Raw genomic sequence first — 15,837 nt, 5'->3', positions numbered from 1 at the left:
TACCAAAAACCCGTTGCCAGCCCCCATGAAGACAGGCCAAAGACATACAGGCCATAAAACATTGAGTTTAAAATAATTTTGTGAGCGGTTTGCCTCCGAGAACAGCCTTCACCATGTGTGTATATTACGTGATGCACCCAGGAGACCAGGCAGGGGACCAGACCCGGACTGAGGCTGGCATTTCCCTCACCTGTGCCTCTGGTGACGGCCAGAGTGAGCAGCCCTTTCATCCATACTAGACTCAGTTTCCCACAAGGCAAAATGGAGTGTGGGGAGCACACAGAATTTATTTGCTTCTCAGTCACTTTGTGACACATGTGTAGTCTTGTCTTTTTTTTTAGCAAAACCTTAGCAACTATAATATTTGAATCTGTAAATTACTGACCACAAGATATATTATTACCACATGGTAATAAGAACAACAAAAGACAATTTACTCTTTGGCTTTAACTTTCAGGTACCTGTCTCATTTTTACATCTCTTCCACTAGAGGGTGCTTTGATGCTATGTGGTGTGGCTGCAGCTAGAGAACAGCCTCTGGCTGATGAGTTTATTTTTCAAACTTAATAGAACTTAAGACAATTTACTTATATCTTCCTTTTGTTTTCAAGGCTGGAATTGCAACTGAAAATTACTTGCAATTTGCTAATTTCTGTGACTCTCCTAGCACTACGTGTCTGTATAAAGGGTGGCTTCTGGTTTTGTCCTGATTTGCACAAGGCATTCCCTGGCTGTTATGAAAGGGTCTGCTCTATCCCCAGAACCCCCCATTACCCACACTCCCTACCACAAGGGTGGGGCCCTGCTGACCAAGTCGCTTAAGCACCAGCAAGGGTCCCCTGTGCAGACTACGGCAGCTTTCTCTCTCTCTTTTCTTTTTCTAAGTTCTAACAGGCCCCCACCCACACTCCCCTACATTATGCAATAGGGCAATTCCTAGAAAGCTGTGTGGAAAAATGAACTCCTAAAAATCTAGCTCCCTGTCCTCTTTGATTTGCATCATGAGTTTGAGGATGCCTTACTTATTGATTTGGCAGTGGTTCCTCAAGTTTTAAGCTGATTTTCCCACAGTCCCCTTCACTCACACCCCCACTCAGTGGCAAGCAGTTAATGATCTTAAAAACACGTACATTCTCCAGGGAACCAATTCATTAAAGGAAAGGAGTAAATGAATCCTGTTAAAAATTGAGTTTGTGACTCTGGAATTACCAAGATAAGGTGTTTTCTCCGTGTGCTCACTGCCAGTCATTCACACGTCCACTAAACAGGTTTAGTGAGGACCTACCGTGTGCCAGGCTGATTAATCCCTCTGCTCAAATGAATCCCCCTAAAAGAAGTGTACCCTGACCACCCAGAGGATGCAGCGCCCTCTCACTTTCTCTCCCCATATCCTGATGTATTTTTCTTCAAGCTTATCCCTGATGAACATCAAATGTATTGCGCATTTGTTTGTCTTTCTCCTCCTCCAGAATGGAAGGTCCACACGTTTAGTGTTTTCTCTAGAATCTCTGCCTCCCTCTTTCCCCACCCTAAAACTGGCCAGGATGTAACATGCACTCAATAAGTGGTTGTTGGATGAATGCATCAATCAGTGACAACAGACAGTTACAATATACTCAAAGAAGAATTATAATGGATGTCCATCTCCCCTGCTGCCACCTGTCCAGGTCACCTGCACCCCATACCCAGACTCCAGGCCTCCCACTACCGCCAGCTTCCATTCTTGCTTCGAGCACTTCTCTATAGATGCCACAACCAGAATGATCATTTAAAAATATAAATCAGGGGCCAGCCCAGTGACACAGCAGTTAAGTTCGCACATTTTGCTTCAGCGGCGCAGGGTTCGCTGGTTCAGATCCCTGGTGTGGACCTGCGCACTGTTTGTCAATCCATGCTGTGGCGGGCATCCCACATATAAAGTAGAGGAAGATGGGCACAGATGTTAGCTCAGGGCCAGTCTTCCTCAGCAAAAAGAGGAGGATTGCCAGCAGATGTTAGCTCAGGGCTAATCTTCCTCAAAAAAATAAAAATAAAAATAAATAAATAAAAATATAAAATCAAATGATATCACTCCCTTCTTCTAACCCTCAAATGGTGTCCCATCAAGGAATAAAGTCCAAACTCCTTGCACGGCTTACACAGTCGGGCCCTGCCTGCCTCTCCAGTTTCACTCAGACCACTCTGGCTTTTCTGCTCTCCCAACAGGCAAAGCTCTTTACCAAGGGCCTTTGCAACTGCTTCCTCTGCCAGGGCGGCTCTTTTCTCCCCTGCCCCAACTTTGTATGACTGGCTCTTTTACTTTTACATCATTAGGGTCTCAGTCTCAGAGAACTGTGTGTCAATTAGTGTCCTCCCACATTTTATTCCTCAGAGCACTTATTACCCTCTGAAGTTATTTACATCTCTGTTTGGAGGTTGATAAGTCTGTCTACCCCAATTGTTGCACCCTCCCCTCTGCACACTCACAAACACAGGCACTAGAATGAAGTTCCATGAGGTCCAAAACTTTGTCTGTCCACCAGTATTTGCCAATTGCTTAGGGTGGTTTCTGGCACTCAGTAAGCGCTCAATAAATATACGTTGAGTGGATGACTGAATGAGCAGACAAATGGATGGATGAATACATAGAATGCTTTGGGAGCATTGTGAAAAGAGGGGCAAATTCTGCTATCATTTTATTTTTCTAAGCCATAGCACTGAAATAGAATTTTGAGTCTTTGCTCTCTACGAGATAGAAACGTATCTTATAATTTTTAGTCATTCTTTCAAGGTCATTTCCTCAAAGAGGCCTTTCCTGACACACCTATCTAAATTAGTCCTCCTTTTAATGTCTTTCATCTTGCTCTGTACTTATCTTTCATTTTTATCACATTCTGTAATTATATATTGATTTGTGGAATTGTTTCACCTCTGTCTCCCCAAGTAGACCATGAGCTAAGAGAGAGCATTGTTGTCTTTTTGCTCATCGCTGTCTCCCTGGGGCTTGGCTCCAAGCCAGGTACGTGGAAAACTCAATCAGTCATTATCGGATCACCCAGTATTCACAGTACAGATTCTAAAGAACTTCCAAACAAGGGAGCAAGAAAGAAAATTGTACATATGTGCCTCCTGCATATGATTAAAGCAGGAAAAATATTTACACGTTTTTAACAAAAAATTTAGACAATCCATATTTCAGAATAGTAGGTACACAATTCCAAAGTTCAGTAATTGGGAATGCAAGGAGATGAGTCATGATCTTGGTTCTGACATCAGCTTTCCCGGTGACCTGGGGGCAGTTATTCAACTACACCGCGTCTCTGTTTAACTATCTCTCTTCCAGCTGTACTGTAAGAATTAATGAGCTCATATTTGCGTGGTATGCAGAAGAGATTCTGCTCCAAAGTCCTGAAGAACAAGAGGCCAAAATTTCCAAACCTTAAATTCATGAGTTTTATTTAGCTTTATAGTGGCTAAAAGATATTTTTTTCAGCTACTGGAATATTCTCTCTCCGCTTCCTCTCCACACCCATGAAGTTAAGTGGCCTCAAGCCTATGCCCTCTGTGGTTCTTACTGCACTATCTCTCCCTCTAGGTTCCCACTCACCCATCCTTTCATTCAACAGCATGATGCAGTATATTCCCTGCCAGGCTGTGCTGGATGCTAGGAAGGTATACCGCAATGACATGTTTCTGATCTTCAACTATGATCTTTATGGGGATGAACTCACAACCTACATCTGATGTTCTCATCAGGCCTCACTAGCTACCATTTACAACTACTTGCTGAACACTTTCAACTAGATCTTGTGATGACACCTATAACTCAATATGTTTGAAATTAAGCAGGTCATCATTTCCTCCGACTGACTTCTTCTTAGCCACAGTACTGCCATTTTCTCAGGCATCCAAGCTCAAAAACTTGCAATTATCTTTGGCTTCAACCTCTCCATTAACTCCATGGACCCAATCACCAAGCAAGTCCTTTGTTTCTTCATGACCAATAATCACCTCCCACTACCTCTACCACCTTCCTAGTCCAGGTTCTTATCACTTTATACCAAGGCTATTGTAGTTGTCCCATAACTGATGTCTCATCTATGGTCTATCAGCATGTTAAGTCTTTCTCCACATGAAAGATCTGATCTTCCTAGGATGGACTTGGACTAACATTCTCACCTCTCAGATGTCCCCCTGAGCTGCCCTCTACTCAAAAATAAAGATTAGACTCTTCATCCTGACATTCAAGGTCATCTAAAACTGCCACCACTTGCTATTTTAGGCACATCAGCCTCCACACCATGATGAACCTTCTGTTCTAGTCAGCCTGAGGGACTCATTGTCCCCTTGGTGTCAGGAGCATGAGCTCCATCCAGGCAGGCCATCCAGACTCAATCCCTCCCCTGCCATTTGTTCAATGGGAACGTCTAGACTCTATGCTTCCTTTTCTCATTTTTAAATGCAATAATAAAAATAACTCTCATGGCGTGAGGATTAAATCAGCCACATCTGTAAAGACATTGGCACGGTATTGAGCCCTCGAGTGTTCACTAAATATCAGCCAGCATCATTGCTTCTCCAAGTGCTCATCTCTGCTCCTTTCCCCACACTGTCCCTCTGTCTGAAACCCCTTTCCCCTCATGGACCTTTGCCTGAATCTGAAACAGTCCTCAAAGGCACAGCTCAAATTCAACTTCCTCCATGTACCCTGGCCAACACACACTGATGCCCTCTGTTTCTCTCATGTTTGCCAATCTCATTACATATTCGGTGTTTAGTTTTAGCTTGTTAGTTACCTTTTCAAGCTATCTTCCCTATTTCAATTAGATTGCAAGTTTCTTGAGGGCAAGAGCTTTGTCATAAATAGTACCAGAGTCTCAGCAAAGGAGCGGGTCCTACATGTCTCTTGTTTGTTACACTGAGTTCAGCACTACTTCTTCATACAACGTTATTTTTCTTTTTTCCAAGAATTTCATGTGATACAACAAAAGGGGGAGAAGAGATACCCAAATCCTCACTAGGAGACAGTATTATTGCCCAGCAGTCATTTATTTTACAAAATACCAATATAAGAATTTTGCTTAGTTAATTCAGAGGGGGAGAGATGTCAAATCAATTCTGACCACTACTGGTCAAACAATTCCATCAATAGGCTGGAAAGAGCAGGCTCAGCCAGAAAAACCTGTCAAAGCAACACTCCCGCATGATGTGAAACTCAGCCCCACGAGGGGGTACAGATGAAAAACTACAAATAGGTTAAGAAATTACCTTCTAAATGCTTGTCACAGTTCCCACAAAATAGGTACTTAATAGACGCTTGCTGAATTAGCAGATGAATGAATAAATGATGGATGGAATAGATTCTTATAAGGAACTGTTTGGATGATTCTCAATCTTTTAAAGGAATATAATTTAGGGTTGCCATTTTCTTACAAAAACTTCCTTTTTAGTCTTTGAGAGAGATAGTAAACAAGACTGGGTAGACCACTGATGTGCCCTAATACAGCATGTCTCCTAGTTTCACGTATTATTGCCTAGATTTCAAGCGTGATATAAATGTTATCAGGTCTATATAAAGGCAAAAGGTATCTATTTTGAAATCTATATTTTAAAAATGTTAGCTGTCTTTTAGGAACTTAATTGTAACATTAATGTTCTAGTGTTGTTTCACATAATTGCTTGTATACCACAAGGCAGCTAAGTTTTATTTCTTCAAATTTAATTGAAACCCAAAGGACAATCTCTAGGTATCGTACAGAAATACAGAACATTAATGAGTAAGGCATCTGATACTTACACTCCCTTTAGACTTCCTGGATCCTACAATAGGAGGTAGTGAAGAGGTTTTCTGACTGCAGAAACAAATTGCAATTTAGAGATCTGAACATTATTTATAAAATAATATGTAATGCAAGATAATGGTCATCTCAATTTGTCATGCCAACCCAGAAGTCAATTGTTTACAGACATCAGTGTTTCAAAAAAAGTACCATAAACTTTCCCCATTTCACAAAAGTCATCATAAAATTTCCAAATTCCATCTTAAAAGACCTTTAATGCTTCCCTGTGTACTATTTTAATCGATGCTTACAAATAAATTTAGTACCACCTTAAATTTTTCCATAGCATTTTTATTTAAATCCACAAATTTCCTATTTGCGTTTCAAAAAGTCATTTCCCAAGCTGAGTGATGATTTTGCCAGACTGAGTTAAAAACTATAAATTTCCATTGTTTTCATAATATCTATGATGGCTACCTCTGAGAGAAGCACAGAATGGTCAAACACTGGCATTTATATTCAGGGAATCTCTAAACCAGTCATTCTCACCAAAAAAGAAAAACTTCTCTTCAGCTGTAAGAATAAGCTGTTCTGTAGATGTCTATATCATTAGGAAAACATCCATCTTGAAAACTAACTGAAACTCTCTGAAAATAGGAGGACACATAGAGAAAGGTTGATTTCACTCATTTGTCCAAGAAAGGCCACCAGGAATTACAGATTTCTCACTGCCATCAAGTACACACTGCAGCTCACAGTGGGCTAACCCAGGGTTGTTTACAGAGATGGTGAAGGATTTGATTTCATGGATGGGTAAGGATGGTTAGCAATAAGTCTGCTGGAAGATAATTCTAAAGTTCTGGAAAACTATGTGCTCCTGCATACTTCAAACACCACCCCTAAAATTCCATTTTATCTCCTAGTTATTTAGACACCCTCGGCTAACCTCTCCATCAAGCTACATAAATGGTTAATTAATGGAGAACAAATTGGTGACATTCTGCTGTCTCTCTGCCACATATCAGCCACCCTCACAGAGAGCAACCACAAAAAGTCAGTTTCCAATAGCAAAGCGGCCATGGAAAAGCAGCACAGTTGGATCCTGTGGCACCACAAGCAAACCGAGGGGTCCCTGCATCTGCTGGGCCCAGGGCTCTTCATGCGTGCCTCTGCAGTCCATCTACTGGGCTGAAATAAGGCACCCTTCACAAATATATGACATTTCAGAGAGAAAAAAAGGTTCCCAGTGCGTTCTGTGTAATTAAAAGTGTAATCTTCAAACTTTCACATGTATTAACTATACACCCAGCCACTCTACTTATTTGTACAAGTGGAATTATACTGCTTCTATATTTTACAGTTATTATTAAAATGGGTATGAAATATCATGGTTTTTTAATATCTTTAGATGTTTCTATATGTACCAACTGAAAAATCATTTGGTCTAGCTAAACAGCTAAGACATTATTAAAACTCCTAATGATGTATGCTGTATAGAAGCTCATTGTCCTACATCTTCATAATAATAAATCTTCATATTTATCATAAGGGAATGGTAAAAAGTACTCTATAGTCTTTCACAGATTTCCAAAAATTAAATTTTTGTGCAATAGCTCTTAATCTCCAATTATGGCAAAAAAACAGAACACAAAGATTAATATATACATACACGCTTTCCATTCTAACTGATAAACAGGATTGTATAAAATATACCAGTGGTCAGCAAAAGAATCAATGCTTTTTCAAGTGATAACTAAAATATGAGAGGTGAATGAGGATGAAAACTTACCCATAAGACCTTCTCATTGTTGACTTGTCAAAAAGTAATTCACCGTAAGGCAATTTCTTAAACTTATCTCTGCCGACGGCCACATAAAACTGCCCATTCTCCAACTCTGCCCCACTCTCAACCAGTTTTCCTTCTAAAGTATAAAGTCTGCCAAAATATGAATATCAACAGTTAAAATTCTAACAGGCATTAAAAAAACTGCTTAAAATTACAAAGTAAATGACAACATTCTGTTCTTCACTTGGCTCATTGGTTATTATTCTAAATCATTGAATTATAAACACCTCAAAGTCACTAGATTCAACTAAATACCAATGTTATAATGCAGATACAGTTACTATCTAGCTGTACAGGGTTTCATCCCATAAACCTGACAATCTAAGATAAGGATCCCCTATTGCTGCCATATTAAGATTTCAGAGGGAAAGAATTAACCTGTACAGAATGTGGTGCTTTAAATAAAGCTCAGCTTCCTTTGAAGTTGGATTGTTCTATTTATATTTTTTGTGAGCACTTTTTAAATTTATTTCCTTAATGCATTTGTCAGGTTGACAAGCCTCTTCCTGCATTCTGTGCGGGAGCAGCCCTCAGCCAAAATATTACAACCAAACACACATAACTGGGTCAGAAAACAAGAGGTGGGAGGGCAGGAGGTGAAGGAACCCATTGCCAGCATTAATGATGCAGAACCGCATAGCATTCATGCCTCTTTCTTTTTTTCTCTCCCTGGTCTTCCCAGAATCAAGGGATTTCACAAGAACCTCCCTTGACTGTAAAACTGCTTCTGCAAACTACAATTAATATGTTACTTATTAAAAGAACAGTGATCACTTTACTAGACGATTTAACATGTCCACAGAATTTTCTTAAAGAACAGGAAAAAACAGATTATTAGAAAACTACATCAGAAAGACAATGCATATTTCTGAAGGTTATAAACAAGAGTTAGTAACTGGAAGGATTTCAAGATAATCATCAAAAAAGTTCTCAGACTTCTTATATTATGCAATAAAGGTTAGTGACATTAACAAAGAAAAAAAATGCATTGACCTGTCAGCTTGTTTACTGATCATGTAAATAGGCATATCACATGGAGCCATGAAATACAATGGAAATAGCCAGCAAAACCTCTGAAATGTCTCCGTGTTGAGTTATTATAAAGATGCTAAAGTCTCTTTCTTTATGACGTTGTACTTCTCTCTCTACAAGTCTAAACATCGACCCTTCACCCAGATTTCTGGTTTTCCTTCCCTGACCTAGACTGGAGTTTCTGAACAGTGGCACTATTGACATTTTGGATCCGATAATTCTTTGTTGGAGAGGTGAGGGGGCTGTCCCGTGAACTGTAGGGTGTAAACAGTACCCGTGGCCTCTACCCACTAGATGGTAGTAGTTGCTGCCCCTATCCTCACTTGTGACTACCAAAAGTAACTTGGACACTGCTAAATGTCCCCCAGGGGCAAAAGTGCCCCTGGTCGAATGCCACCAGCATAGACCCATACATTCTTTGTCTTTCATTTTCCCTCAAAATAGGGAGATCAAAATCAGTAGCTAATTTTTATAGCTAGAAATTAAAAGATAGGATAGCTGTGGATCTGGAAACAGCCAAGATTTGACTGGTTTCCTCTGCAGGTAGGTAAAGGATACTGAGTAAATTCTAGCCCATGATTTTAGCCTTCTTTTACAGGACTCTTGTTAACCTGCTTTATTCCTTTGCTACAAAACACAGGAAACATAAATAGGGAGTTGAGCCAATTTTTATTGGATGTTTTTGATATATAAATATCCTGACATGTAGGGTGGACCCAACCATAAGACTTATTAATGTTCTATTAAGGGAAAGTGGGTGTGTCCCAAGTGAGGAGCAACCAAACCTCACTTGTATCTGGCATTACTTTAAGAATCAAGTTTCTCCAGTATTGAAATGTTCAGGGGACACATAACTATATTTTCATTTTGGTACTTGTATTTGCATATATTTTATTTCTGCGTATGAATTTGTTTCTATCAAGACATGTATAAATAGGTGTATCTGGGCACGCAATTGTGTGTATATATCTCTGTGCGCTTTATATCACTTATCGAATGGTTTTACATTTATGTATATGTCAAAAGACAAAACTATATATCTAAAAGAAGTCAATGTATAACTAATGAGATCCGCCTTCACTCCTAACACAAAAATAAAATCCAGGGTCCGGCCCCATGGCCAAGTGGTTAAGTTCGTGCGCTCCACTTCAGCGACCCAGGGTTTCACCAGTTCAGATCCTGGGTGCAGACATGGCACTGCTCATCAAGCCATGCTGAGGTGGCATCCCACATGCCACAACTAGAAGGAGCCACAACTAAGAATATACAACTATGTACCAGGTGGCTTTGGGGAGAAAAAGGATAAAATAAAATCTTTAAAAATAAATAAATAAATAATAAATTTTATTAAAAAAATAAAATCCATAAGGATCCAAGATTTAAATGAAATTAAAAAGTACAAGATGAAAACATATAAGAATATTTTTGTAATCTTGGAGTGAGGAAGACCTAAACTAGTCATAAAACTTGATCATAAAGAAAGATTGAAAATTCAACTGCATCAAAATTCAACATATCTGTATGCAAAAAGAAACATGAAAAGTATCAAAAATACAAACTGGAAATGTTTAAAACTCACATGAGAAAGGGCCACTTTCCCTAATATGTAAAGAGTGACTATAAATCAATAAGATAAATGTGTAAAGGCCATGACAGATAGTTTATTTTTAATGGAAGACAAATATGTGACATTTATTTAGAGAATAGCTTAGTAGTCAAGAGCACAGGCTTTGGAGCCAGACTGTCCAATAACTAGGCTTGAATTCCAGCTCTGCTACCCCTATCTGCGTAATCTTGGGCAAGTAACTTCCCCCTTCTGTGTCTCATTCTCATGTCTACTAAAAGAGAATAATAACACTAATTACCTCATAGGATTGCTGAGTTGACTAAGTTAAAATGTAAAGCACTTGAAACAATGCCTTGCACACAAGAAACAATCAATAGACGTTGCTGTCGTACATTAAATAAATAAAAATCAAGAAACAATGAAATACTATTTTTACCCAACATGAATGAAAAGACAAAATGTTTGTTAGTTTTACAGTATAAATGAGAGTATGCAAAACAGGCCCTCTCGTGCACTTTTGGTGAGAGTGCAAATTAGTACAAACTCCAGAAGATGGTTGGCAGTTTCTATCAAAATTTAAGCATTTACCACTAGACACAGCAATCTGGCTTCTAGACATTAGTCTCTTGATAAACTCTGCTTAAATACAAAGACATGTATATTTAATAGCAAAAGATTGGAAGTGACTTATATATAATAGCAAAAGATTGGAAGTGACCTAAATTTCCATCAAGAGGAGACTCTTAAAACAGACTAGGGCCTGCCCATAAAATGGAATATTTTGTAGTCATTAAAAATAAGAAGATAGAAGGGCCGGCCCCATGGCCTTGTGATTAAGTTCGGCGTGCTCTGCTTCAGCAGCCCAGGTTTGGTTCCCAGGCACAGACCTACACCACTTGTCAGCAGCCATGCTGTGGCAGTGACCCACATACAAAATAGAGGAAGATTGGCATGGACCTTTATTAAGGGCAAATCTTCCTCAGCAAAAAAATAAGAAGAAGAAGATAGAGCTACTTGTGCTGATATGAAAATCTCCAAGATTTGTTGTTACAGGAAAAAAAGCAGGGTTTATTTATATATTTATTCGTTTGTGTATGTGTGCTCCCACTTGTGTTTTTAAGAAATAAAAGATATACGTGCTTCCATATGCATAGAATATTTCTGGAATAATGCAGAAAAGTACTGGAGGGACTCAGAAGTCTGAGGTGGAAGAAATAGTTTTTATCCATATCTTTTGTCCTGTCTGAATTTTTTTTACCACATATGAAGTATTACTTTCAATTATATTTATATGTTTATATGTTAAATATATATTTATATCTACCTAATTATATTTAAAATCTCAATGGCTGTGAAACTATATATATTAATATATGTGAAAATACATTAATCTGTATACACATCTAACTGAAAGACATAATATGCAATCAATTGAAAACTTATTTTATCATATATGTCTATAGAGAGATATAAAAATATGAAAATAGGCATAAGAACTTGAAAGCAGGAGTGTACACCACCTGTAGAGAATGTTAGAGAGACTGGGGTGAAGACAGGATTCAAGGAGAACTACCAAAAAACTTTTGATGGATTTCAAATATTTGAATGTCATATATCGTGTGTATGTGTGTGTGTGTGTGTGTGTGTGTGTGTGTGTGTGTGTGTGTGTTTTTGGTGAGGAAGATTGGCCCCCAGCTAACATTTGTCGCTAATCTTCCTCTTTTTGCTTGAGGAGGATTGTTCCTGAGCTAACATCTGTACCAATCTTCCTCTATTTTTTTTGTACATGGGATGTCACCACATGGCTTGATGAGCAGTATGTAGGTCCGTGCCAGGGATCCAAACCCACAAACCCCATGCCACAGAAGCAGAGCACACAAACTTAACCACTACACTACTGAGCCAGCCTCTATATATTCTTAATATGCTGTGTACTTGTATATATTATTTGTAACCCTCTCACCTAAAAAAAAGAAAAAATGTCAGCTTCCAACACAGTATCATTTCATAGGCTTCACAATTAAAAGCCATGATTTTAATCTTCACTTAAATTTCAGAGCTTGAGAAAAATGCCTTTGATTTCTCAATTTAGGCAACCCCGCTTAATTATCCTGTCTACTCTGCCTCCTCCTTAAATCTAATAACACCTCCTGATGTCTGATTTCTTTCCCCGGGTAAATAGTTCACAATACCAAATAATCATAAATGCCTCCTAAAGGAAGGACAACGAATTAAGAGCCCAGGAGCTGGCTCACTCAAAAACAGTTCTTCTCAACTAAAACAATGTTGACACTCACCTATTTGCTCTAAACGGAAAGAATAAAAATGGTTAATATTTGTTGATGTGCTACTGTGTGCCCAGGACTGTTTGAAGCTCTTTATATGGATTACCTCATTCCTTAAAACAACTCTATAGGGTAAGTAGTACTATATACCTATTTTACAGATAAAGAAACTGAGGCATTGGAGCCTAACTGGAGAGCCAAAATTCAAACCGAGGGACTAGTGACCCCAGAGACTCCTGGGAATACCCTCAACAGTTCCAAAACCCATCCACATCTTTCAAAGAAGATTACTTCGACATACCTGTGGACAGCCCCACTCCTCAGAGTTATTTTTTCCGTAACCATTTGTAGCACACGATCCCACTGATTCAGGGCTTTTCTAGGGATGAGGAGGCGAGAAGCTGGGCTTACGAGGTCTCCATTTGCAATCAAGCTGGAAGAAAAGCTAAGCCAGTGAGCCCAACCATTTGAAACAGTTATGCCTTTAAAACACACAAAATGAATCCCAGACCAAAGGGAAGCCGCCAAGCCAGGCTCCCAACTTACAAGATAGTGCAGGGTTCCTGCAGCGGTTTTCTAAAGCGAGCGGACACATTGATCCTGCTGTGGATGACTGGTTTGACCTTTAAAAGCAAAGAAATAAAATCACTGAGCTATGTTAGTTTTGTTTTTTTCCATGAGGAAAACTATAGGTTTCCAGGGAAGTGGCTGAGACCCGTTGTGTTTGTTAAAACCTTGCTTTTTTCCCCTTAGATAAACACTGGGCTCATCCTCTACGGATATTATTATGTGGCCTTCGTCAGGCTCTCAAGAAAAACTCCCCTCAAGCCCTGGGCATCCTGCTCAGGATCTGTGCCAACAACGGAAATTGTTGAGCTATTATGAGAATTTGAAGGCAACTCTTTAAAACAATGCTTTCTGTAAAACAAAAATAAAATAATCCTATAAAATCTTGAACTCTGAAGCGCCCTCCCCCTTCAGCTACAGCATACCATGTTTTGTCATCTCTCCTCATCCACTCTCATTTCACCTGCTCTCTGAATCCAGGCCCCCACTGGGCCCTTCACCCCATCCCATTCTCCAAGACTAACGCCCTTGACTTTTTCTCAACTTCGTTTTCCCCTACCCATCAGCCGCATCCACACCAGCACCGTCGATCCCGAGCTCCTGGAACCTGGATGGGTCTAGTTATCTTTCCTTGTCCTTTTGTTTCCAGGTTCCAGGCTCCTGTTAGTGAGAACCACACGGCCCACGGGGCGCCTTCACCTGAGAGAGGTCTTTGGCATCAGCCAGCCAACTCCTCCTCTCAAGTCAAGGATTTCTTACACTTCCTACAGTGGATGGTCCAAATCCTTACCTCCTATCCTAGACTCTAAAATCTCACTCCAGGCACACTCGCCCTCAGCAGATCATTTCCTCTCAAACTTCAAGAAAATAGAGGCCAAGGGAACGAAGCCCTTCGACCCCCTTCCCTCCACAGCCCACCTCATCTACATCTTCTCCATTTTTCTCCTTTTCTGCCTATCTCAGAAGAAGGATCCTTATCCCTTTACAAAGCTAACCCCCATCTTAATTTTATCCCCTGCTGCCTCTACTTGTTCCATTAATTATCTAGGACCCTCCACCCCCATCTTGTGTCTTCAATTTCTCCTTTGACCCTCTGGGCCTGTCAAGCACTGTCCCGTCGCTATCTCTCCTCTTCGTCATTTATATTCCTACTTCCTTCCACCCTATCCTCTCTTAAGTCTTCGGCTATCTGGTTTCCACCCACACCACTGAAAGATAAAGTTCAACTCTTAAGCATGACCTACAAGAACCTCCATGACCAACCACTGCGTACTTGGTCCCCTCATCTACCAACACTCCTTCCACACAGAAGCCTCATTGTGCCCTTTAATCTAACTAGTCTACACCTCTGCATTCCCAAAACACGCCCTGCATCCACTTCCAGGCCTTTACTCATCTCGCCCCCTCCACTAAAACGTCCTCCCCAGTTCCCCACCTGCTGAAATTTCATTTGCCAATCAAGACCCAACCCAGTCACCAGTCCTTCCCTGCTCATCCTTCTTTCACTTTCTGTCTCAAACTGCTACTGCTATTATAGAGTTGATGATAGCACTTCTGTTTTCAGAGGTTATTTTTCTTCCTGATTTGAAAGGGAAACTTAGAAGCAAAGGGAACTGATTAATAAAAATGGCCAAAACTTATTGTGCTATATTTAATTGCAAGCACTGTACTAAATAACTGACATGCACTATATATCATTTAATCATCGAAACAACGCGCTGAAGTACTATTACTTAACCTCATTTTACCAATGAAACTGGAGCTTAATTAATTTGCCTAAAATAACACATAATAAGGAGCACAATTTTTAGTGAATCCATATCTATGAACCTCTAACTATTCACTATGCACTTTGACAGTTATTTTAGAGATCAAATATTAACCCTAAATAATTTATGGGACTCTCTCCTCTGTCAAATTACGCCATTTTGAGAGGAACAAGGAGTATGAATTCTTTGTGACTCTCCAGTGCCTAAAATGGTGCTTGCAACACCTGCTCGTTGCACAATAAATATTTATTGACATTTAATTAAAAGATACCCTAACTTAGAATAAAAATTTTTAATTCTAGGGGCCGGCCTCGTGGCCGAGTCGTGAAGTTCACGCGCTCCACTTCGGTGTCCCAGGGTTTCGCTGGTTTGGATCCTGGGCACGGAAATGGCACCCCTCCTCAGGCCATGTTGAGGCGGCAGCCCACATGCCCCAACTAGAAGGACCCACAACTAAAATATATAACTATGTACTGGGGGGATTTGGGGAGAAAAAGAAAAATTTGAATTCTATCATATTAATTTTTTTACATTTTAAACCCAGAGATTTTTGACCCTAAACGAACATTTACAGTAAAAACATTTAACAGGTAATGTATGCACCTGAACAAAATTCAAGTGGTAAAATGGGGCATACAGTGAAAAGGAAGAGTCCTTCCCACTCCTGTTCCCAACCACCAAGTTGCAACCAGAGTCAGCAACATTCATTCACAGACAGTCTATTCACACAGGTGCATGTTATCTTGTGTAGATATTCTATACAGCCTATACATACGTGTGCATATTATCTTATGTAGATTGTCCATGCAGTCTATACATACGTGTGCATATTATCTTATGTAGATTTTCCATGAAGTCTATATATACACGTGCATATTATCTTATGTAGATATTCCATACAGTCTATACACACACGTGCATATCATCTTATGTAGATATTCCATGAAGTCTATACATACATGTGGATATTATCTTATGTAGATATTCCATGAAGTCTATACACACACGTGCA

At 39.7% G+C, this 15,837-nt stretch overlaps 1 protein-coding gene across 2 annotated transcripts in view; it reads right to left on the bottom strand.

The window, feature by feature from the left end:
• The window catches only part of DCDC2 (doublecortin domain containing 2), a 177,983-nt gene that overhangs the window by 109,652 nt on the left and 52,494 nt on the right, over nucleotides 1-15,837 (bottom strand). For both annotated transcript variants that reach the window (XM_046638921.1, XM_046638922.1), the window contains exons 4-7: nucleotides 13,036-13,112; nucleotides 12,791-12,922; nucleotides 7,549-7,695; nucleotides 5,777-5,831 (exon numbers count right to left, since the gene is read on the bottom strand). In XM_046638921.1, the coding sequence (XP_046494877.1) occupies nucleotides 5,777-5,831; nucleotides 7,549-7,695; nucleotides 12,791-12,922; nucleotides 13,036-13,112 (411 nt within the window). The remainder of the gene's footprint in view (nucleotides 1-5,776; nucleotides 5,832-7,548; nucleotides 7,696-12,790; nucleotides 12,923-13,035; nucleotides 13,113-15,837) is intronic.

This window comes from Equus quagga, chromosome 15 (genome assembly GCF_021613505.1).
Source record: "Equus quagga isolate Etosha38 chromosome 15, UCLA_HA_Equagga_1.0, whole genome shotgun sequence".
NCBI classification, from domain to species: Eukaryota; Metazoa; Chordata; class Mammalia; order Perissodactyla; family Equidae; genus Equus; species Equus quagga.
This window is presented reverse-complemented; position numbering and strand designations above follow the sequence as displayed.